The sequence below is a fragment of the Citrus sinensis genome, chromosome 1, assembly GCF_022201045.2.
Source record: "Citrus sinensis cultivar Valencia sweet orange chromosome 1, DVS_A1.0, whole genome shotgun sequence".
Taxonomy (NCBI): Eukaryota; Viridiplantae; Streptophyta; class Magnoliopsida; order Sapindales; family Rutaceae; genus Citrus; species Citrus sinensis.
Genome location: NC_068556.1, coordinates 13,347,460 through 13,372,981, shown reverse-complemented (window position 1 = coordinate 13,372,981; position 25,522 = coordinate 13,347,460). Strand labels below are relative to the sequence as shown.

Genomic DNA, 25,522 nt, shown 5'->3' with positions numbered 1-25,522 from the left:
AAGAAGTGTTTAATGGGTTGATTCAAGCAACTTGTACTTGATCAAATTCGTGGAGACCCGTTAAATAAGTTACAAATGATAAATGCACAATTCAACCTTTTGAAGTTTCCAAATAATCACTTCCATAAAATAGGAAGTTGACTTACAAATTATGGCGGGAAAATATACCACTTTCCTTTTTAAATTGTTTTCTCATTTCTTAAGGCTATTGGAGAATTAAATTAGTTATTTCTCTTTTATTTGCCGAGTTTTCATTTTAATTGATGTAAAGCATTTAAGCTGATTAGTATTCTCATTTGATTTAGATTCTTTTCTATTCGCTTAAATTAGGATTATGATTTGATCTAAATTTTTTTCTTTATTTGCTTTAGATTAAAATTCCAATTTGATTTCGGTTTAGGATTTATTTCTAAAAATTCTTGTAAACAACCCTATATAATATACTCCCATACAATAAATAGAGACATATTAGTTTTGATACAATTAGTGAGAGAGTTCATTCTCTTTCATTTAAAAACAAACTCTTTGAACTTATCAAATTTCCGTGACGTTTCAAGCTTTTGACTTATCAATCAGATCATGCATAACTGATTATAGCATCCTTACATACCAAGGTTCGTGCTTCGTTGAGCATCGGATCACAATTCCATTCAATTTTAGGTTTAAATTCAACCTTAGAGACTAAATTAATTAGGATTGTGTCAATTATTAGCGGGTTTCGTATCAGTTTCTGTCCATTGCTAGGTACTCTTCTCGGCGCAAAAAACAGAAATTAACTCGTGGGCAGCTGAAGGAATTTTTCCAAGCTATACAAGTGCCAATAATTTCTGAACATAGACCTTGCCCAAGGCATTTGGCCTTTGGATGATTCAGTTTCTTCTCCACTAACAATTTTTTAAATATCAAAAGTATGAACTATAATTTGCAACTGGGAGCTCAGCTAGGGTAGCGAAAAAATTAGAGAGAACGATATTTTGTTACCTCAATTATTTTTTCTATCCATTTCACCACTTATTTCCTACCGTTACAAAACGCTTGTTACACGTAATTTAAAGTTAGGCCTTGTCTTTGCATAAGTACCTTTAGATCTTGATTTAATAATTTCTTAAATCTTACAAAGTTACCTTAAAAAAAGTTGTTGCACATTTGAATTTTTACTCAATTGTTTTCTCCGTTATGCATTATTCAATACCAAAAATGACTATCATAAGATGATGAGAAAAAGAGCAAGAATGTTAGGAGAAAAAAGTCTCTCTAGTTCAAGTAGTTACATAATTTGCGACATAAAAAGGCTGTAAGTGATTGTAGATCCTATTAATAAAACATATTACTTTAAAAATTTATATTAAGAACTATTTGGCCATACCGACCGAACCCAAAAGGATAACAATAAACTGTCCCTAGCTACGAAACCAAAACAAAAATCTCCAAACAACTTAATGAATTAAGTAATATAATAGTAATATGAAAAGAAACCCTAGGCTCCAGCCAACATCTTAACTAGATGCACAACAGACCTTCGTTATGATCTCCAAGTTTAAAAAAAAACTGAAATTGAAAACAGTCCCTTTGCTGGTTACATTTAGCCCCAAGTATTAACTATTAAGATTCACTCTGAATTTCAAGCAATTTAATTAATTTGACAGACATTTTTCAACCTACTAGCATATAAACTAGAAAAAAGACCAGCATCATAAGAATTCAAAGAAACTACAGAGATTAGAAAATGTAAAATCAACATGTTAGATGAGAATTAAACACAATGGGATGTGTTCTCATTTGGTGTGGATCAAAAAATCAGGAAGGTACGCACCACAGACCAGAATGTAAGCATCGGTCATTTGTAGGTGTGTTTTGTAAGTTTGTTACAACAATGTATGTAATCAATGCTTCAAACAAAATTCAAATGAAAGATTGAAACCCAAGCCTGAAGCTTTTACCTATATGAGAAAGACCACATCCCGAAGCGGTTTCTATCTCATGTTTTCTTCTATCTCTGAAAACGTAAAATATCAAAATTAAATTGAGAACATATATTATTGAAAAAAAAAGAACTAAAAACTGAAAATGACAAGAACTACAAATACCATACATGTACAAAGGTATACAAACAACACTGCTGAACGAGATGGCCAAAATACGACCTCATCCACTTATGCAAAATAGTAATACCAGGATATACTCGTTATGCATTAGGATTTCTTGGTGGATCATCCTTCCAGCCCTTAGAAAGTAGATCATAGTTGATCGATGCAAGCTGGGACAGATTCTAATAATGACAAGCAGATTAGAATTAGAGAAGAAAAAGTTGGGAGTGTTGTATGAGGATGACAGCGTTAAGTAGTCAGGATAAAACCAAAATAAAATAAAACAAATATTCAACAGAATGCCATAATGTGGGGATAAACACAATTCATAACTAAAATGCTATAGCAGGTTTCACCAAAGTCATTGCTAAGTGAGTCAACATCAACTCCAAAGGTCTTTTACCGAGAAAGAAAAACAGAGCTTCAGCAAATTATATAATGCAGATATTTATAAATGAAAAAAAATCCCCCCCCCCCCCCACAAAAAAAAAAAAAAATATTTGGGAGGGGCTATATTTGAAACGGAAATACTACTCCTTACACCCATTTACTCAGTAAGCCTGTCACCCATTTGAGAAGTAACCCTTATTGCATATTTATTTTGTCATTCTATCATTATCTCCACCTACAAAATTCTTTCTACCTCCTCTGATCTTCTTTGTTATCCCTTAATTGTTTTTGTCCCTTAATTGAATCCCAAGAGGAAAAATAAAGACAGAAATATAGTTGATTGATTTTCTCATGTCCACAGACTATAAAAAGTTCACTGGCATTATTTGTGAAACAAACTCAATCAAACCTCCAAGAGTTAGTGTGGGATCAAAGTATGATGATTAGAAAACAACTGTATTATATAAAATTTAAAAAAAAGAAGGAAACAACATATTTGTACAAGTATATGAGAAAAATAATGCTTAAATTGAAAGTAGATCCCAGTACCAGAATTATATGCATTTAGTTGTAATTAAACTGAAGAAACGGTTTTGAAGTTTAATGAATATAGATTTACAATGACAGATAAAATGGACAATCATGAAAATAATGAAAATGAATTTTAGATGACCGCAAAGGAAAACATCTCATTGTTACAGAATACATTGAAAATTCTTTGTCCAAAACAGTAATTTTCATTAAGGATAACTTAGTGATAACATATTTTATAAAAGAATGGCGAGTAAAGTATTATATTCATGGGTACAAATAGTCTCGCATTAACCTTTATGTGCTAATTAAATAAAATTAGCCCTTTATTTTCCTCTGTTTTAACGACAAGAAACAGAGCAATTTAATCCAAAAGAAGATAACAAATAATTGACTAGCAACCAACAAATAATGCCATAGAAGATCCGATAATTTTTTACATTTTAATATATTTAATGGTAATAAAATCATACAGTCAAGTACTCATAGCGGGTCGTAGTGAAACTCATAAAATAGAAAAGCAATTTTGTAAAGAAAAAAAAATATATATATATTATTTTTTTCTTATATGAATCTATTTATTCTCTGATCTTATAAGAAAACAATGAAGAAAGTTTATAACAGATTGTGTTGAGCAAGCAGTTAGTAAACAGATGTAATGAAAAATTAACAAAAAAGACTGGAAAACCTACCTTGAATGAGAAATTACTAAATGAGTAATTAACAGATGAGCCTGACTCAAATTCTGCAAGACCTCCACATTCATCTCCCTGTTCAGTTTTGTTATGTAAATCAACCTCAAAGAATATGTACCCATAATAGAACTGAAAGTTGCACAAATCAATTCCATTAAGCTAATTTTTAGGACTATATACCACTTCCTCTTGGCGATTGCTCAGGCAACTACTGCTGCCACTTAAGCTATCAGCATCACTGGAGTCCTCAAAGTCACTGGCTGGATATATGTTTTCATCTGTAGTATTCCATGAGTAGCGACTTGTGAAGTAACTGGTATCAAGTGCACTCTCTGAAGTTGGAACAAATGCAGCCTGGGAAAAGTGACAAGATGATTTAGTCAATCTAAGACCTGAAAAAGCAAGAATTGACATCCATACTTTATGATGTCAAGACAGTCACTACCTTCTGCCTAGCAAGTGTGTCCCAGTTGATATCTTTGAAGAATACATGCTGTTTCACCTGATGATAGTATTTCACTTGTATTAGCTCAGGATCTAAGGAAAGTAGGCAAACATCTATTCCAAATACTTAAAAAACAAGAATCAAACACTTGAACAAAGAACCAAGATCACCTCTGATGCGCCTCCGGAGCCAAGTCTCTGATGAGGATCTTCGGTCAAAAATCTGGAAATTAAATGCAATGGCAACCATATAAACTTTACCAGTTCAGTAGAACTAGCCTCTATTACAAGAAAACCGACTCAAAAATGAAGAAAACGCGTAACAGTTTAACAGAAGCAGTAAAAAATCTTTAAGAATCAACTAGTTAGAAGTACTAAATCGTCAATCTTAATAAATCCTGAGAATGTATCTTAGTAAAGAATGTGTTCTTTACAGCACAGCATATTAACAAATATCGCATAAGAAAATTCAGTACTAAATAAAGGATTCCTTCAGAGGAAGCAAAAAAGGGGAGTAAAACGGGGTTCACCCTGCATAAAAGGAAATATGTTTTAAAGGGTAAATAACATATTAATGACCGTGCTCACACATTCATTGGAAGACTGAGAAGCAACTACACCAAAAGTTTCAATCAAGATACTGTTTGTAAGATGAAGTATCTCTGCAAAGTTGCAGTATAATATCACTTAATTTTCATATATCTTATATCAAAGCGCATATACGAGATTTCCATCAGCAATAACTTTTCTTAATGGCACTTGACAGCAGAGGTGATCCAACTTGAGTAATGCTGTGTGTTTAAGGCAAACCTTGGGTTGTCTGTGAGATTAACCATTTTAATTACCAAAAGCCAAAAAAAAAGGAAGAAATATTTGCAAAAATACAGGTAAAAACACAAATAGTGCTGAACACGTAAAACAGTAAAAGCATGGACGCGTCTAAGTTACTAGTCATATTCAGGCAGGTTACCTTTCATATATGTGATTTTTTTTGGCTTGGGGGGGGGGGGGTGTGTGTGGAGGGCTGGGCAGGTTACCTTAATTACCAATATAGCACCAAAAAGGGTTTACAGCCAGGAGAAAAATAATTCTGACAATAAAGCATTCCTCCATGCATGCATGATAAGAAACTAAATAGGCCAGAGGTTCGGATAACCAATGATGTAATTAAGTGAAGTGCCTAATAGCAATAACCACATAACATAAATCAAAAGATTTGCTTACCGATCAATCAGATCGTGAGCTTCAGGGCTCATTTCTTCAGGTACTCGAGGCCAAGGTATTTTCCGGTTAAGAATATTATCAAATATTTGCTGGAATCAAAGCAGAAAATAAGAATTAGTCTTAAGAGCTCAATCAAACAAAACAATTATATAAGAATAGAGTGAATCAAGACGTAACTGATGTTTCTAGTCCGTGTGAATTTCTAGTCCACCTTGAAACTTTATTCTATCATTATTAATTTATTTCTAAGTAAGAATATTATCAAATATTTGCTGGAATCAAAACAGAAAATAAGAATTAGTCTTAAGAGCTCAATCAAACAAAACAGTTATATAAGAATAGAGTGAATCAAGACGTAACTGATGTTTCTAGTCCGTGTGAATTTCTAGTCCACCTTGAAACTTTATTCTATCATTATTAATTTATTTCTAAGTTTCTTAAAAATAATTTTGTATCTAGTCTGTGTGTATTTCTAGTCCACCTTGAAACCTTAATCTATCATTATTAATTTATTTCGAAGTTTCTTACAAATAATATTGTGTACATATATATATATATATATATATATATATATATACATACATGTATGTATGTACATATTCCTGTCATTTGAGCTAGCTCAATAACTCTTTCCTTTCCCTGCCATTGATCTGATAATTAAGATACTGTTTCTCTAAACATTCAAACAAAAGTAGCACCTTCAACAAATTTGCAAGTACAAGATTTAGAAGGCCTGCTTATAAACAGCTAAAAGAGGCTTGAGGTTTTTGATGGGGTATGCACTGAGGGCTATTTGGTGATTTGAAGGTGTGAAAGCTGTTTTGGGAGGCACAAATAAGTTAATTGTACGGGAAATTTGATTTTATCAGTGCATGATTTCTTTTTAAGTTTTTTGGTCTTTGACGTACTGTAAGATTTTAGTAAAAGTTTCTAATCCAAAATAAATAACAAAAGCTTTCAGCTTACAATTTTTGCAGACTTCCTATTTTCACACAATTTGTAATCTATGATCAAGTTTGACAGAGCAATTTTTGTGTATTTGCTTTTGAGTTTCATATTAGAACATTTTGAAATGGATAAGTATTTTAGTTTGTTGCTTGAATCCTTCTACTTCTAGCATGGAACAGAGCAGAGAGTCAATGTATAAAAAGGTGAAGCATTTCACTGGCCTCAATATGTAAGCATTTAGAACTCATTATCTGTCCTAGCCATTTCTAAGACATGGGAAGAAATGGAGAGAGAATATTAGAGTTTCAACAGGAGCTCTCTAAAAACAAGAGAGAAATGGATGATCAGATGGATGACTGTAAACAAAATGATTTGGTAAGTCTGATTTAAACCATTAAATGCAGCTAGATTTGTCATAATAGGTACAGATAATTTACTAGATCCAAACATCAAGATCAGATAATCTCTGTACATACATATAAGGGGATGGATTAGCAGACCCACATAAGTTAGTACAATTAATTTTACACTAGTTTTAGGCCTTATCTTTTTATGATTAGGACAGTATTATTGCACGCTTTTTCTCTCTTCTTTCTCCTCCCATCCATCTTCTTCCCCAATGTTTTATAACATCTTCCACTCTTTACCTCCTCTTTATTGCCATTATTCCTTTCCTTCCTTTTTTGTTATTTTGTTATTTTATCTCTTTTAAAATTTGGCAGATTAGAAGATGTAAATAAATTTTATAGATTGACATTCAAAAATGTACAAAATATAGATTACCCCAAAAAAATAACTAATATACACTTTTTTTTTGGGGGGGGGGGGGGGGGGGGGGTGTTTTCCCTGGTGGCTTTCCGATTACAAGTTTTGGGGATTTAAATTTTTTATTTTAACTTTAATTCAAAGACATTTGCATTTGGACAAATCTGTGAGAGAAATCAATAGATAAAAGATAAGAGATGAATAAAAAATAAAGTTACAAAAGAAATAGAAGTCAGGGAGAAAGGGGGAAAAAAAAGAAAGGTTGGAGAATGATAAATGAGAGAGAGAAAGCTCACTAACTCAATTAATGATAAATACCCATGTCATCACATCACATGCATTAAAACCTCAATTAATGATAAATACCCATGTCATCATCACATCACATGCATTAAAACCATTAAATCTTTACCACTGATATGCTTTTAATATAAAATTAGTGTAAAAGTAAGTGTAGTTTTAGGGGTCTACTGATCCATCCCCATAAATATATACACAGGCAGTAACAACCTAAAACATAGGGACAGAGAAAAAGAAACGAAATATTAGAGATAAACAAATGATATCCAAATGAAATGCAAAGAAACTGAGGATAAAAGAAAATGCATTACATCAAAGAGAGTAAAAACAAACAGAACTAGCATTTACAATAACTGGCATTTTCTCAGAAGCGTGCTAACCTGCGGATGCTCAGCATTAAAGGGTGGTATGCCAACAATCAATTCAAATAAAATGATGCCAACAGACCACCAATCCGCTGTTGTGCCTGATGAAAATGAATATATTACATATATTGTCAATAAAATAATTAAAGAAAACAAGCTTTGACAGGTGAAAAAGAAAAAGCAAGATAATCAGATGTCACTATGGCTTTAAAATTGCAAAAAAAATCATACTTCATGGCAATTTTCATTTCTAAACTACTAAAACTTTGGACAGAACAAAAATAAATAGTTTACCAGTATAAATCATTCAAATCTAGCATCATTGAGCTTTCATTGCATAAATATTTCTTTAAGAATTGCCATTATTTAGCATGAAGTTCAGTAATAGAAATAAAATGACAAAGAAGATAATTATTGCACCTTAAAGTCAAAAAAGGCTATACGAACCATGTCCAGTCCCCAAAAGTATTTCTGGTGCCAAATAGTCGGGTGTGCCCACAGCAGAACGTTTCTTCCGCCTTTCTTGCTGATGCTCAGAAGCGGTCAACTGCGGCTCTTCATCCCCAAGAAGAGTTGTGCCACTAACTGCTGGACCAGATAAATCATCTGTGCTATTGATAAGACCAACCTTTGAGAGCCCAAAGTCTGTCAACTGCTCAGAGGAAATAAAGGACCTTCTTGTTAGAGATCAAGTCAGGAAATGTTTGACTAGGATAGTATGTGCTTGTCAACTAAAACCAGATTTACAAGTGAGGAGTTTAGTAGATGCACACACATTACATTCTGCAAGGCGAACCAAAAAAAAAAGAAATTTGTTACCTTGATATGACCATCATGTGCAATCAACAAATTGTCAGGCTTCAAATCACGATGAACCACACGCAGAGAATGTAAGTATTCCAAAGCAAGCACCTGGGGAAAAGAAAAACCCAAACCCAAAAGAGAGAGAGAGAATAAACTTAAATTAGACAAGTTATTGATCTAAATAAGAGTTGGATAGGAAAAAAAAAAATCTAATAGGCAAAAGAGAGGGAAAAAGAAAAAGCACATACAACTTCTGCAATGTATACACGAGCAACATCTTCATCTAAGCAGCCTAAATTTCTCAACAACGAATACAAATCCCCTCCATTCAAATACTCCATCACAAGATACAAGTTCTCGCGACATGTAAATGAATAGAAGAACCGAACCTGATACAGCATCCATTCATGTTAGAAGAGGATAACAATTTCCATATCGATGCAAAACACTTCGCAAGGTAGACCCGCTCACCACAAAAGGATTGCGAACTGAAATCAGAATATCGCGTTCTGCTAATATACTTTCAACTGCATTTTTGCGGATCATATCTGCCTTTTTGAGAACCTAACATATATGGCAAAAATAACAATCAAGTTTGGACTATTCAGACCAGACCAACTCAGTGTACCAAACAACAATATTACTGCCAGAAAGAGATATAAACTTCTAAATGCCCTCCCAAACAGCACTGACTTGCTAAATACTGCAATGATGAAAGAAAACAAAATAAACATAGTAGAATAAATGATAAAGTAACATTGCAGATACTACAAGTTAAAAAAGACAACTTAAGTTTACAAAACTAAACCAGAGAAGTTGTCCAATAAACAAAACATGATTGGACACTTCGAGTTATGATGAATATAACCAAGATGAATGAATAAAGCAAAAGGAAAAAAGAGGCATAATGGTAAAAGCCAAACTAGAGGAAAAAGCCAACTATTCTACCACAAAAACAATATCCTGAATATTTTTTTTGAGGGAAAAAAAAGGACTATATCCCAGATTAAAACTTCGGAAAAAAAAAAATCTAAACTGCAAGTTACTAATTTACAATTCCAACGAACCATGTGCTGGGTAAAGCAATGCTGTTCAAAGATTTCTATAATATCAACTTGTTTCGGTGGCACCTCAGTAGAGTTCATGTCATAGTATTAGCAATTTTAGCTTGAAACAAATAAGGCAGTTTAACCAATTTAATCAACAAATCAACTTTTAACCCTAACGACGTAACATCATACTGAGTTTGCTTTAAACTGGCATGACAAGAATAAAAATTCTGCAATGAATGTACAGAATGTCATAATAAGTATCAATACAAGTCCGTAAACCTTCATATCTGGAACAACAAAAACATCCGTCTTTTTTCTTTTAAGCTTCTCCACTAATGGTTCCGAGGTCCCACCTTTCCTTCCATCGAAAGGAATCTGAAGCAGGATTTGATCTCATCTCCTCCTCTCTTTGATCAGCTCCACAAGAAGGAAAAGAAGGTTAAAAAAACAAAGGCTTTGGAAGATCCACCTTCTCAAATTCGTCAAGCCTCCACTCCCATTGGGGTCCAGAGGCACATCCATATTGGTTTGTCATTCATTTCCGTAAGACCCTTCTGAGTCAGGAGCTTCTTCTTAAGTCTAGGATTCTAAATAGTCAAATATAAAGAAGCAGCTAGGCAAGAATAGGGGTCTTGTTTTGCTAAGGCATGAGTGTGCAAGTATCATCAATCAAAACGAGTAAGGTCACATTTCCTATCGACCAATTCCCATGGCGTTACCTTTTACATCCGATCATTCATATCATCCAAGTCCTCTACTTGCCATACTAAGGCCAAAGAACTGCATCTTAGTGCTGAACCAATGTATAAAAATTAAGCTGAGCCGAGGTTCGTGAATTATGTTTAAATTTTAATGGGAAACTGTAACTCAGTTAATAGAAAGAAAATGGGGTCTATATAGATGTGCAATTAATACAAATTTTTAGAGTATGAGGACTTGTGCCCTCTTTCCAGTGAATTAGCTTATCGAAATAATTTTTTTAAGAGTTTCACACATGTCCGCACGAAGGTTTCAATATAGGACGGCCCGGATTAAAGCTACAAACAAAGACCTAACTATGTAAAGAAATTGAAAAGAGAAGAAAAGGAGATAAAGAGAGATTCTGCCCCAATAACCATGACAAACTTATGTCACAAATAGTTTGAAGAGACAGGATGCAAAAGATATCAATATCATGAATTTTACTAAATTGAGCTTTTATACTTCAAATGTTGTCAAATAGCTGAAGCAATGTCAATAGTGAATCAAATTGCGAACCACTTTCATTAGAACAAAAAGGATAAAAAATTGAGGGGAAATAAGAAAAAATATTACAGAACAGCATGAAATGTAGGTACCTTTATTGCAAAAAGATCACCGGTGGTTCTCTTTTTTGCCAAGAAAACCCGTCCAAATGCCCCACGACTGATTGGTTTTATTATCTCAAAATCATCTATAGACGTACGGTCCTTCGAAGGATGTATGGGGCTTGTTCTCAAGCTACGAACAACGTCATCTTCCAAAGGAGCGTCTTCCTCAATTACAGTGCTAGTAATATCAACTTTATCATCAGTCACCAGCTCGCAAAGCTGCAAATACTTCTCCCTACATAATCATAGTTCCAAGTCCCAATCAAACCCTTCATGATCTCTAGTTATAAAAGTTACAAAAAGAATAGCAAACTCTTGCTTTGAAAGGTAAACGTGCCAGTTTAGATTGAGGTGCTCAGCAAATAGAGGACATAATGCTCACCTAATCAGCTTCTCAATACGAGCACCAAAGGTCTCCACTGTAAGTGCATCAAACTTCCTACGGTCAATTACAACCCTTAAGTCTTCAAGGAAAGATAGCAAATATGGTATAGAGCTATCATCGTCCAATGGCGTAGTTGCTACACATCTTGCAATATCAGCAAGTTCATTCATCTGCGTCATCAGGGAATTTTAGCCCAATGCTGTCGTATTTCAAATTGTATACCAACTTATCGATAATTAATAGCAAGCACTATGATAAAATAGGTACAGCGAATGTATATTGTGTAAATACCCTTCTAGTAGTAAGCTACTCATTAAAAAAAGATGCAATTACTTGAAATCTTATTGAATACTCTGGCATAAATTAGATTCAGTGTACTCATCGGTCTACACTTCTACCTCAAAACCATATTGAATATAATAACTTCTTGATGTTTTGTCACCAGAATTCAGAAACACAATTATCAGGTTGTCCTCGAGTTAACCATTACACTCCTGAACCATATTTCTCTATCACACTACTCTTTAACAAAGGAACATGAGCAGTTTTATCAAATAGGCTAATAGAATGGTGGAGAAGCTAATAAGTCTTACATAAATCTTGATTGCAATGTATAGAAGCCTTCTATATTCTCAATTTATGGCAACCGCAATATTACCTTGGATGTCGGTAAAATGGTTGCAAGAATGGGTCTGCATTAAGCAGCTTACCAAGGATAATGGGCAAATCATCAACCTTGCGACCATTTAGATTAATATTTCCCTCATTTCAGGGAAATGCTTCCCATAGGGTGCATCTGATATCATTTTCCAAATAGTTTTTCCTAAACTTATTTTTTAAAATGAGGTGTTTTAGATTTGAAGTTTTTGGATTTAAACGCATGTTTGATAGTGTGTTTTGGAACAATATTTGGAAGAGAGGAAAAAAAAAATGAACGAGCATCTGGTAGAAACCTGAAAACAAATAGGTCTATCAAAAGTTTGTTAAAAATGTTTATAAACATATTTTTTATCAAGTTGCCTTCACAAACATTTGGCAGTGTTCAATTATTTGGTTTAGATGGTTTTATTGATGTAAATTTGACACTTGGCATTCACCATTTTTTTTTTCTTCGAAGGTTGGAGGGTGGGCTAAGCCCAAATCAACATTTTAGCCCTCCCTCCCCCAAAATTCGAACTAAGATGCCCATCCAAATAAAGCTACTTGAAAACCATTGGGCCGCACATGGCATTCACTTCATATAAGAAAATACAAAATTATAATAGGGCATAGTACAACTTTAAATAGTTGCATGTAAGGTATATCAGGATAAAAGAGTCTTGTCATTGAGTGAAAAGGAAAATACGTACCACCTTGAGAGAATCCATGTTCCACAAAGAAAAAAAAGCTGAAAACACCAATGGTGTTTCCAATTTTCTTCACAAAAGTTCGAAAAAGGAAATTTTGTTTTTCCCTTGGCATTTTGTGAAAATAGTGTAACAAACATGTTTTTCACATTTTTTTTTTAAAACATAAAATGGATGTTAGAAAACAATAACACACTCCACCTAAGACTTCTTTCTTTTTTCCACTCTAAAATGTTATCATGATATGACTTTGCACTATAAAATTATGGTATGAAAAAAGTACAGAGAACACGAGGACAGCAAACCAAGAAGACATCCAAGACCAAACAAATATCGACCCAAACACTATATTCTAAGCAGTCAAAAGTTATCCAAGAACAACAGTTAGGCACTTAATATATTGCAGACATACAGAGATCTTGGAGCTGTTTTCAACACTTTGTACACAGACGAATATGCCCCATGAGTATAAATTCATATAATCTAACAAAATCAAAATAGAGAATGATTGAAAAACAGAAGTCGAACGATGCAGCGTACTACAAAGATAATTGTTTGTACGAATTAATAGGCAAAAGGATACCTGTGGGAAATCATCATGCTCAGACAAAGCACCCTTCCCTGCCAATAGCAAGTCTATTTGACTGGTTCTTGGTGTCAATAAAGGAGACCTAGGAGTCATGCTGCCAGCAGATGATGTCGTCATTCCTTGATCCGATTTTGGACCAAAACGAGTTTTACATGCCATGGAAGGTAAACCCTTCAGGTCATCCATGAAAACAGAATTATCAGCTTCAGGAACATAGTCAAGCATGTCCTCCGAGCCTCTCCGGGACCAATCACTGAATTTCGGAGAGAGAACGTCAGATTCTTCTGTCACACTTGAATTTGATACTTTTGCAACATCTGGGCTACCTACAACAACGTTATGGATATCCTTCTGTACAGAGGATTCCATCATCTTCTCAAGAGTTTCAGAAATTCTGAGAAGACGTTCATTGACACTTAGACCCTTCTGATCACATCGATCAGCAATTGCACAAATTTTTGAGTGGTCTTCCACATGTGATGTTGGGACCTCTTCTTCACAAATTCGACAAATTATTGAACTACTGTCATCAGAAATATTTTGTTGATCTCCCCAATAACCCCAAGAAACTTTATGTTGGTGCTTAGACGAATGTTCCAGAGTTTCTGCAGCAGGAGGAAATTCAGATGGCTTAGCTGTCAAATTGATCTCAGAAAGTCCTCTTCTGATATTTGAACTTTTCAAAGGTTCAACTTTACCATCATTTTGCTCTTTTGATGTAGGACTTTCTTTCATGATCTTTCCTACAGGAGATGGAAGTTTCTTCCAAGAGGACATTCGATCTCTGGCAGCAGAGGACTCCAAGCTCTTTGCATTATCATCACCAGGAGGCGAAAGAATATTCCCCTGCTTTACAGCATGGTCTCTCTTCCAATCGAGGCCATGTTGCTCTTGACTATAAGATTTCCTACTTGAAGCTGCCTTCGAGGCCTTTGCAATGGTTGAACCTTTCCCATCCCTTAGGGTGCCTTGAGGGATTCGTTTATCTGCAGAATGTAGGACTCTGGACTGACGAAACTGAAACATATGTTCATCTTCAGCTAATGCACTTTCCTTGTGGAACTGCAATAATCTGGTGCATCTTGTTAGAATGAAAAGCATCCTAGTATAAAGCTGCTTCAGCGTACCCGGAGGAAGTTCTTGACGCCTATCATCCAGTTCCTGAACTATGCCTTCACACTGAAGCCAAAATTCTCCAGGTGACGTCATAGCACAGCTCCGAGCCAAAACCAGCAAGTCCTCAATAGTTTCCTGCCACTCAGGATGACTTTCTGCATTTTTTTCAAGAATTCCAACAAGATCTCCAGCAAAAACAGCCAGATCAGAGTTCACTTCTTCCTTTGCTTTATCAAATTTTGTTCGAATGACAACCAAGATCTCCTGCATAAAGCAGCAAACAGTTTAAATACAAATTTTACATTTGAAACCACAATATACCCATCGCCAGCAAGGGAAAAAAATACAAAAGAACGAAAGTACCTCCAGATTATTTAAGCCACGAGGCTTCCAAAAAGGAAAAGGCCGTACACCTTTGGAGTTTAACTCATGCGAGAAACTTTTCACATCACCAGGGAACCTCTTTCGAGGAGCACTAGTGAGACGGAGTATAGCTTGAAAACGGGGGGATTCAGATTCCTTTGGGTTCTCACAATCATATGAAGTCTAGAAACATGACAAGTAGAAAAAAAAGAATTGTATAAGAACATAAACTACGAATGCAGGAAGAGCATCAATGATGATCCCTTCAACAGTACCTCTGGTGTACAAACATCTGAACTTAAGCTTCCAGCAGGGCCCCATGAGGATTCACATTGTGCTGCTAAGATAATACTATGTATCAAAGATAGTAATTGCAAAAGAGATCAAATAAATTTTCCAAATCACTTTAAAGTAATCTTAGACATATCTGGATCAACTTAAGTATTGCATGGTATGTCAAACAGATACCAATCTTCTTAATGAAAGCAAAGTTGAAAGAGTCGCAAAACCAAATGAGGAAAAATATTACAGCCCAAAAGTAAATGCAGAGAGCACAACAAAAAGAGGGGTGAAGACAACTGAAGAAATGAATTATCATGTACACAGAAATCCAGTCTTCTATGTGAGTTACCAAACAAGGTAAGTAAAGAGAGATGATAATGATAATGATGGTGATGGCTGGCGAGTGAGGGGCAGAGAAAATAGCAATGTGCTTGTCTAGCAAAATACTGGTAATTGTCTAAACCAATATTAAATGAAAACACACATACAAACACAGAGAAATGATTGAAAGCCAACGACAGAGAAAATAGCAATGAGATTCTCTAACAAACTCATGGTAACTATCCAAGAACATCTTTAGGTTGAACACCATAAGTCAACAGGAAGAGAGAAACAGAGAGAAATTATGGGGACCACTAACAGAGAAAAGTAAATATCTACTGCAAATAATATAAACTGCTTAATGTTCGCTTTCTAAATACACACACTAGTTTCTGTTAGTATCTGTTCCATATGTACTAGTCATCTCTCCTAACCATGATTAGCATAAAAGACTTCACAAGAATTACTTGAACATATTTATTTCTGCATTACTTCCTGAAGCCCTACATGAACTCCAGATGATCCAATCTGCCCAGTCTGATCCATTGCCAATTTATGGGAGTGTCAAAAGACTTTTCTTTTTCTCTTGAACAAAAATCAGACAAACTAACAAACATTGTTGGTTAATACACCATAAATTCCCAACTCGTAAGCAGAATAGACTATCATCATTTGTAAAAATGCTTCTTAAAATTCCAATCTTTCATTTTCCTAAATACTATAATCTCTTGCAAAAGTGCTAATTAAAATTCAGATCTCTAATTTTTTGGAATCCCAATTCAATTATGCTAGTGCAGTGATCAATTACTCACCATTTAATCTTCAAATTTTTCACTTTTTTGAACCCATGCCCATACAGCTCAATTGCTTTATATTTGCCATTTTTATAAAATTTCCTGAACCCATGTCCATGTCAAAATACAAAAATAAAGACTATATAACCAAAAACCACAAAATTCTGGGTCCTCAAAATCAACTTCCATAGCTAAGTCCTCTTCCACAATATATCTTTCTTCAAAGTAATTTTTTTATAAATAATCTCACAAAATTCATGTTACTACCTAAACTCATCACCTTACTTGAAACTTGGTGATATAGTAAGTGTTGGAAATCTGAGAGATTATTCAGTCAGGATCATGAGCATATTATTAGGGATATGGCAGCTGTAGATGTGATATGATAGACGTAGTGTACACTAAAGAATAGGAAAGTATAATATGTAATTATTTGGTTTCCTTTTGTGTGCATAGTATTTTACCTATTTATATAGGTCTCATGTATACTAAGAAAAAGAGCAGAGAATAAATTCAATTTTGTAATTCTCTTTCCTCTTCTTTATGGTATCAGAGCAAGGATTTATTCTCTGACTTTTACACACACACACACACACATATATATGTATAAAGGGGAACTAGTGTTGCTCCACCATGTCAGAAACTACATCTGAATCTACTCCTTTCAGAACTGCCCCATTGACGACCACAGAAACCCATGTCCCTATTTCTGATTCCCACTCTGTACAAATCACTAATATCAAACTGAATGGTGATAATTTCCTGCGTTGGTCCCAGTCTGTCCGGATGTATATTTGACTGGAGATAAGAAGGAACCAGCAAAAGGAGACCCATCTTATGCAACTTGGGATGCTGAAAACTCTATGGAGATAACATGGCTAGTAAATTCCATGGAGGAAGATATCAGCTCCAATTACATGTGTTACCCAACAGCCAAAGAAGTCTGGGATAATGTAAACCAGATGTATTCAGATTTGGGAAATCTGTCCCAAATATATGAATTGACAACAAAGCTTGGTGAACTTCGCCAAGGAGAGGACAACGTCACCAAGTATTTCAATTCTCTGAAGAGGCTGTGGCAAGATTTAGATCTGTTTAATGACTATGAATGGAAATCAACAGCACACTACAATCACAACAAAAAGATGGTAGAAGATTATCGTGTTTATAAATTCTTGGCTGGATTAAATGTAGATTTTGATGAGGTTATGGGGAGGATTCTTGTTCGCCAACCTCTACCCGCTATTGGTGAGGTCTTTGCCGAAGTAAGAAGGGAGGAAAGTCGCAGGAACGTAATGCTTGGAAAGAAGGGGGTTGCTGCCCCTGTTGAAAATTCAGCCATGGTTGCATCAGATGCAACTGCAAATAAGGTTTTCAATCAGCAAAGGCAGAATGAAAAACCTCGGATATGGTGTGATTTTTGTCATAAACCATGCCATACTCGAGACAACTGCTGGAAGATCCATGGGAAACCTGCTAATTGGAAGAGCAACAAGCCGAGTGACAAACCAAATCAAGCAACCTCCTATACAAATGAAGTTGAGAAAAGTCCATTCAATAAGGAGCAGATGGACCAGCTTCTGAAACTGCTAAAGTCCAACTCTTTATCTAGTACTCCCAGTAGTGCTCTAGCACAAACAGGTAGCGATCCTAATGCTCTATCTTGTAGTCTAAATTCTGCTCCCTGGATCATTGATTCAGGAGCATTTGATCACATGACTTCCTCTTCTAGTTTGTTCAGTAATTATTCACATTGTTATTAAAATGAAAGAGTAAGGATTGTTGATGGTAGTTTTTCACCTATTGTACGAAAAGGTCAAATAGAAATTTCTAATCAAATAACTCTTCAATCTGTCCTTCATGTTACAAAATTAGCTTGCAATTTGTTATCTGTCAGTAAAATTTCTAAAGACTCTAACTGCCGTGTTGTCTTTCTTGACTCTCATTGTGAATTCCAAGACCGGAACTCGGGGAAGATGATTGGCAGTGCTAAAATGGTCCATGGTCTTTATTATTTTGTTAGCAATCCTTTCGAGAATAAAACTGCTCAAGGCTATGGTGGTAGTGTTAGTTCAATTTCTGCTCATGAAAAAATAATGCTTTGGCATCTTAGGCTAGGACATCCTAATTTTCCTTATTTAAAACGCTTATTTCCTAAACTGTTTCAATATTTGGATTGTTATTCTCTTCATTGTGATAGTTGCTATTTATCTAAAAGCCATAGAGCTACTTATTTGACAAAACCATACCGTGCCTCCAAACCATTTTATTTGATTCATAGTGATGTGTGGGGTCCCTCTAGGATCACTACTAGGGATGGAAAAAAATGGTTTATTACTTTCATAGATGATCACACACGACTTTGCTGGGTGTATTTAATGAATGACAAATCTGAAGTAAAAAGTATGTTTCAAGTTTTTTACAAAATGGTCGAAAACCAATTTCAATAAAAAATTTGTTTGTTTCGTTCTGATAATGGGAAAGAGTATTTCAATGAACATCTAGGGAATTTTTTTGAAGAAAAAGGCATTTTACATCAATCTACATGTCCTGATACTCCTCAACAAAATGGCATTGCCGAAAGAAAAAACAAGCATTTACTAGAAGTGGCTTGAGCCATAATGTTTTCGATGCATATTCCAAAATATTTGTGGGGAGATGCAATTTTGACAGCATCTTATTTAATAAACAGAAAGCCTACTCGTGTTTTACAATATGTTACTCCATTAGATTATTTCAAAAAAACATTTCCTACATGTAGAATTAATTCAGATTTGCCATTAAAAATTTTTGGTTGCATTGTCTATGTTCATATACCTAGCAAATTTCAATCCAAGCTTGATCCAAGAGCTGAAAAGTGTGTTTTTATTGGTTATGCACCAAACAAAAGGGGATACAAGTGTTATAATCCTCAAACAAAAAAAAACGTTTTTAAGCATGGATGTCTCTTTTCTAGAAAATCAGTCTTATTTTTCCAAAAATTGTCTTCAGGGGGAGATAGAGAGAAAGGGAGAAAATTTTTGGGAAACAACTTTGGATCCGCTACCAAAACCTATTCTCTTATCTCTTTCTCTAGATGTTGAAAAACAAACAAAACAACAGGCTGATCAAAATACTAGCCAAACTTTACCAAACATAGTTGATTCACAAACAGGGGAAGAAACACTACAGAAGAACAAAAATATTCCTGAACCTGAGTATTTGGTTTATACTCGAAAGAGGACTAGGCAGAGGAATAAAGACCAGCCAACCATTTTACCACAAAGTCAATCGGAATCTCTGGAAAAAGGTCCAAGTGATTCAGGTAATTTCAACCTTAGTCTTGTTCCTTCTAATCCTAATCATGTTTCTGTTCTTCCTTCATCTTTATCCCCTTCAATTATTGAACCAAAAGATCATGATATTCCTATAGCCATTAGGAAAGGTGTTCGAAAGTGTACCCAAATTCCCATTGCAAAATATTTATCCTATGATAGACTGTCCAATAGTTATAGAGCATTTATTTCTAATGTGTCTGACTTGTTTGTTCCAAGAACTATCAAGGAAGCCCTTGATGAACCGAGTTGGAAGTTAGCAGTTATGGAAGAGATGAATGCTTTGGAAAAGAATGGTACTTGGGAGTTGGTGAACCTACCGAGGAACAAAAAAACTGTAGGGTGCAAATGGGTGTTTACTGTAAAATGTTAAGCTGATGGCAGTGTTGAAAGGAACAAGGCAAGGTTTGTAGCAAAAGGGTTTACAAAAACCCTTGGGATTGACTATCAAGAAACATTTGCTCCTGTTGCCAAGATGAATTCTATCCGGGTACTTTTATCATTAGTTGTAAATTATGATTGGCCCTTACATCAATTAGATGTAAAAAATGCTTTCTTGAATGGAGATCTTGAAGAAGAAGTGTATATGAGCCTCCCTCTAGGTTTTGAGAAGAAATTTGGTGAAGGAAAAGTCTACAAACTAAAAAAGTCTTTGTACGGCCTTAAACAATCACCAGGGGCATGGTTTTAACATTTTGGGAAAGTCGTAAAAGGTCATGGCTACTATCAAAGTCAAGCAGACCATACTATGTTTTATAAACATTCGAGGGAAGGAAAAATAGCTATCTTGATTGTTTATATGGATGACAAAATCTTAACAGATGATGATAGATGCGAGCTGGACAAATTAAAGAAGGAACTTGCTAAGGATTTCGAGATAAAGGACCTTGGAGCTTTGAAATATTTTCTTGGCATGGAGATTGCAAGGTCCAAGGAGGGTATATTTGTTACTCAATGCAAATATACCATTGACTTACTTAGTGAGACAGGTTTGCTTGGATGTAGAGCAGCTGAAACCCCAACAGATCCCATTTTGAACCTCCAACATGCTAAAGCTGAGAAAGTGCGGAACATAGAACAGTTTCAAAGACTTGTTGGAAGGCTGATCTATTTATCCCATACGCGACCTGATATAGCATTTGCAGTGAGTAGAGTGAGCCAATTCATGCATTCACCAGGACAAGAACACTTTGAAGCTGCGTTCAGAATCCTAATATATCTAAAAGGAACTCCTGGTAAAGGTCTATTGTTTAAAAAACAGGGACATCTTCAGGTGGAAGTCTACACGGATGCAGACTGGGCTAGGAGCATTACTGATCGAAAATCCACCTCTGGTTACTATACGTTTGTTGGTGGGAATTTGGTTACTTGGAGAAGTAAAAAACAGAATGTAGTGGCAAGAAGTAGTGCTGACGCTGAATTCAGGTCAGTTGCTCATGGAATTTGTGAAGTGTTGTGGATTAAGAGATTACTCGAAGACTTAAAAATTCAAAGTATTTTACCAATGAAAGTGCACTGTGATAACAAGGCAGCAATTGCAATTTCTCATAATCTGGTTCTTCACGATAGGACTAAACACGTGGAAGTTGACAAGCACTTTATCAAAGAGAAGATTGAAGAAGGTATGATTTGCATGTCTTATATACCCACTGCAGAGCAAATTGCAGATGTTCTCCCAAAGGGTCTGTACAAAGGGCAGTTCAATTACTTAATTAGCAAGCTGAGCATGGAAGATATATTCTAGCCAGCTTGAGGGGAAGTGTTGGAATTCTGAGAGATTATTCAGTCAGGATCATGAGCATATTATTAGGGATATGGCAGCTGTAGATGTGATATGATAGATGTAGTGTACACTATAAAATAGGAAAGTATAATATGTAATTATTTGGTTTCCTTTTGTGTGCATAGTATTTTACCTATTTATATAGGTCTCATGTATACTAAGAAAAAGAGCAGAGAATAAATTCAATTCTGCAATTCCCTATCCTCTTCTTTAGTAAGTTTAATTCACAAAGAAAGAGAGCCTTAACCCAAAAGTTTTCAATCTGGAGGATGAAAGGAGAATGGGGAAAAAAGGTCACCTGGCATTACGAGAAGCCAATGACTGTCATAACAGGCATTGCAAGCGACTGCTGTGAGCGCCTTTCATAATGTCAATAAATACTAAACACAATTTTCAGCATTTCACATATTCCTTCTTTTTCATCTTTCTTCTTTCTTTTGTTCTCAATTTTTCCTTTTCAAGGATATCACTTATCATGGACTTTCAAGGTAAAAATACAACATCGGGCTGTAACTGAAAAATGAACAGGTAGAGAGGGTTTATTGAGATAATACAATAAGACATACGTGGCTTAATCTGCAAACCTCTTGAGCCACCATATATCTAGTCAAATTTACCATTTACTACATTGCGTTAATAATGTTTCAAAAATGATTTAAAAATCAGGCTGTAACTGAAAATGAACAGGCAGAGAGGGTTTATTGAGATAATACTATAAGACGTACGTGGCTTAATCTGCAAACCTCTTGAGCCACCATATATCGTGTCAAATTTGCCATTTACTACAGTGTGCTAAGAATGTTACAAAAATGATTTTAAAATTTCACTATACTGAAGTTATTGGTGAACTAGCTGCCCCATAATGCCTAGGAGGGCTCCATTCCAAAAGACTTTGTAAAAGAGTATACTTCAACTCAAAAATAGACAATTATAAGCCCTCTCCAAAAACAAATTACAAAAATAACACAGCACCCATGTCATACCTTTGACACTTCCCAGTCATGATAAACAAAGAAGAAGATATCTTGAAACTCTTAAGGAATATACTGAGTTAAATAACGGTAAACTAAATACATTTAAATTTTACACTACATAGTATAGTCCAAATAAATACCGGGATGCTAGGTTATACTCCAAAAGTACTAATGCACCTCAGATTTATATCATAAAGCATGAAAAGAGCAAAAATCAAACTAAATGGCCAGATATCTTTTCTTGTTTCCAAAAAATATCAATTTCCCATAAGTTAATAAAACTAATAACTCCTATTAGCTAATTTAATTCCTCCAAGCATAAGCGTGATGAATAGAACACAAGGTGAGTGGCCAAAAGGATCATTAAACATAGTCAGAATCCAGCCAAAATAGAGTCTCAGAAGGCATAAATAAGAAAATTGGCCTAAATTCCATTGTTCCTAAAACCAGTATCAGCATATAATCTAACGACAGAGCAAGAATTATAACATGGCATCAAAAGATGGCATAAAACTGGAGATAGCAAACCACCTAAATTATCATTGTCTAGAGACATCCTTGTTTTCACAATCATTTATGTCGTCCTTGGCAGATAAAATTAAATATAACTAACTCCATATGTAGGTCATTCTAGCTAAACAATCAACCATTTAAAACTCTTTAAAAAAATTTTTAAAAAAAAAGTGAAAGCAAATAGATTACCTGCTTCAGAAGATGACTGACCAGTCACCAAACGGGACTTTGCCAGAAAATTAGGAGTCTGTTCTCTAGAAAGGCCACCACCGCCACCACCAATTGACTTACTATTAGAATTACAGACATTATCGCCAACACCAAAACTCTCCATCATATCTAACATTTCCTTCTTTTTCCCGCCACCAATACCTGACTTGCCGGAGCTTGAGTTTCCATCGCTATAACGACCGCCACCACCAGGTCCAGGCCTCGATAAATTACTGGTTGTGGCGGAACCTTTATCTCCTTTAAAACTAAAAAAGCTCTCCTGAGGCAAGGGCCCCGACCTAGTCTTGATCCGGTTGAGTCCTAACGAAGATGCCAGTATAGGAGACACCGAACTCGGCACTTCTCCTCCACCTTTGTTTAATTTGGAAACTGAGGGTTTCGCCGGAGTTGTTGTAGTTTTAGTTGTTGGAATGATTTCCTTGCCTTTGATTTCCTTCTTTCTCACTCCATCTTTGACTTGGGTTTGTCTACAGGCAACAGCACTGAAGCTACTAGTACTAGTCTCGTCTTTGGATGTGGTTGATTTGGGCTTTTTCTTGTCGGATCGGATTGGCGAATTCGATCTCAGAGATCGGGGACTGTTGGATCCATCTGGACTCGAAGAGTCTGATGATTTCTTTGAAGAGAAGAATAACTTGTTCTTAAACACCATTTTTATCTGGGTTTTTATTTTTTTCTGTTAAGCAGCTGCAGCAGCCCTAGCATAGATGCAGGGCTGCTATGCTATTGGTAACATTGAACTACAAGAGTAAGTTGTAACAGACTAGGACATAGAGAGAGAGAAAGAGGGGATTGGCTTTTGCCTTTAGAGTTATTATGAAACGGATGGAGAGGGTGAGAAAAGGAGTTGAAGCAAAAGATGGAAGGAAGAGACTGTGACTCAGGTGGTAAATGTCAAATGTACGTACTACAGCAGGCTTAACTGACTCGCGGGCAAAATGTCCGATCCGACCCGATCTTATGCGAAATTATTGGATTGGATTAAATTTGGGGATCTCGTTATAGTTCAACTGAAGTATTATTCCACAGTTACTTTCACTCATTGAATTCAGTTATAGTATCGTAGTTATTTTTACCCATTGAATTCAGTTATGGTGACAACTGTGGTTGGATTTAATAGTTGGGTGCAACTGTAGTATAGTACCACAATTGCACCATCGTTTTGTCTTAAATTTAGTTTGTAATTTTTTTTTAATACTGATTACACATTAGATTACTGTATTGCACAGATATTTACAGCTGCTATTATAGCAGACATTACATTGATCTTTACAATCAGATATACATAATTAAGACTTATATTATTACATTAAATCCAATAAAATACATGCTCAGACAAATAATCATCGCAAAGGAGGAATGTTTCTGCTCTACTCGCATTTCGCAAAGGAGAATGACTTATAAATATTTTTGCCCCCACAATGCTTTTATGGAGGTTTGAACCACTGCCCTCATACTTGTGAGGGCAGCAACCCAACCACTTCGGCCAAAGGCCTAGTGGCAAATTTGGTTTGCAATTAAACTACGATCGGACGAGAGTTTGCCAATTTGATCGGAGCTGTTCGGATAAGATAATTTGATCTGGCAAGTAAATTAAATAAAAAATAAAAAAAATAAAATAATTATGCAAATAACTAGTGGAAACTAAAAATCTCAATGGAAATTTACACAAATAACTTTAAAAAAATTTTGTTTTTAAAAATTAACCATTGTACTTTTTTTCTATTTTATCTAATTAATTATAAGTTTTTTAGACTAAAATGTCACTAACATTCCAAAACATTCAAAATTGTAGCTGCTCTTCTTGCCCAAATTCAACAGCTTGGTCCCCACAGCATGAGTACTTTTTCGACAATAATCTATTGTAGTTTGACGGGAGTTTAATGGCTGTTTCATTTCTGGCAAGACACAACTCCTTTCCAACACTTTGACGGTGGTTTTTCTCTCTTTTATCTTCATTGGCAATTTTGACATCGAAGTAAGTGTTTTTTTTTTTTTTCATTTTCTGAAGATTGAACTCATTAGACTAGTTAGTTAAGTGTATATTTGATGATAGATGAGTATCATGATTGATCTTTTATAAAGAATAAAAGATGTTAAATGAAATTAGAATTTGATAAAAATGATATATGAGGTGTTTGTTTAAATGCCTCTCAAAATACACGTAGCTAATTTTTGTCAAGTTTCTAAAAGTTTAACAATTTGGTGAACATTTAGTAGAACTTTTTTTTTGTACCAACGTTGTGTTTTGGAGCGAAAGGTGCTTACATCACCATACACTGGTGCCATCACACCAACTGTATTTAGTGTGGTGTTTTTTTTTTTCAATTTCATTTCAATTTAATGAATATTATAAATGAGTAAAATTTGGATTTTGCAGCAGATACAATGCCTAAGAAGTTATGGGCAAAACATAATCCACACGATGAAAATACCTGCATTTGAGCATTTCCCCAAATGTAGTACAAATACTTCAAAATTTATAAATGTGCTGGAAGTTACCAAAAGGAAATTGATGAAACAACAATTAAGATTATTCAGGAAAGATATATTCAGC

At 35.0% G+C, this 25,522-nt stretch overlaps 1 protein-coding gene across 6 annotated transcripts; it reads right to left on the bottom strand.

The window, feature by feature from the left end:
- Positions 1-1,753: 1,753 nt before the first annotated feature.
- On the bottom strand, positions 1,754-23,863 carry LOC102630498 (probable serine/threonine protein kinase IREH1). Of its 6 annotated transcripts, none has more exons than XR_008051817.1 (18): positions 22,924-23,862; positions 15,029-15,093; positions 14,754-14,936; positions 13,269-14,654; positions 11,337-11,509; positions 10,943-11,189; positions 9,025-9,117; positions 8,802-8,942; positions 8,569-8,661; positions 8,197-8,401; positions 7,765-7,850; positions 5,372-5,460; positions 4,319-4,370; positions 4,149-4,205; positions 3,884-4,057; positions 3,701-3,778; positions 2,093-2,269; positions 1,754-1,996 (listed from the first exon to the last, which is right to left on the bottom strand). XR_008051817.1 is itself a non-coding variant. In XM_025092452.2 (18 exons), exons 1-17 carry the CDS (start codon positions 23,615-23,617, stop codon positions 2,186-2,188), a joined length of 3,900 nt encoding a protein of 1,299 aa, XP_024948220.1. In that variant the 5' UTR covers positions 23,618-23,862; the 3' UTR covers positions 1,754-1,996; positions 2,173-2,185. The 6 variants fall into 6 exon arrangements, 1 of the variants encoding a protein (XP_024948220.1); XR_008051828.1 differs by having other exon boundaries at positions 15,029-15,090; positions 22,924-23,861; XM_025092452.2 differs by having other exon boundaries at positions 2,173-2,269.
- Positions 23,864-25,522: the final 1,659 nt, after the last annotated feature.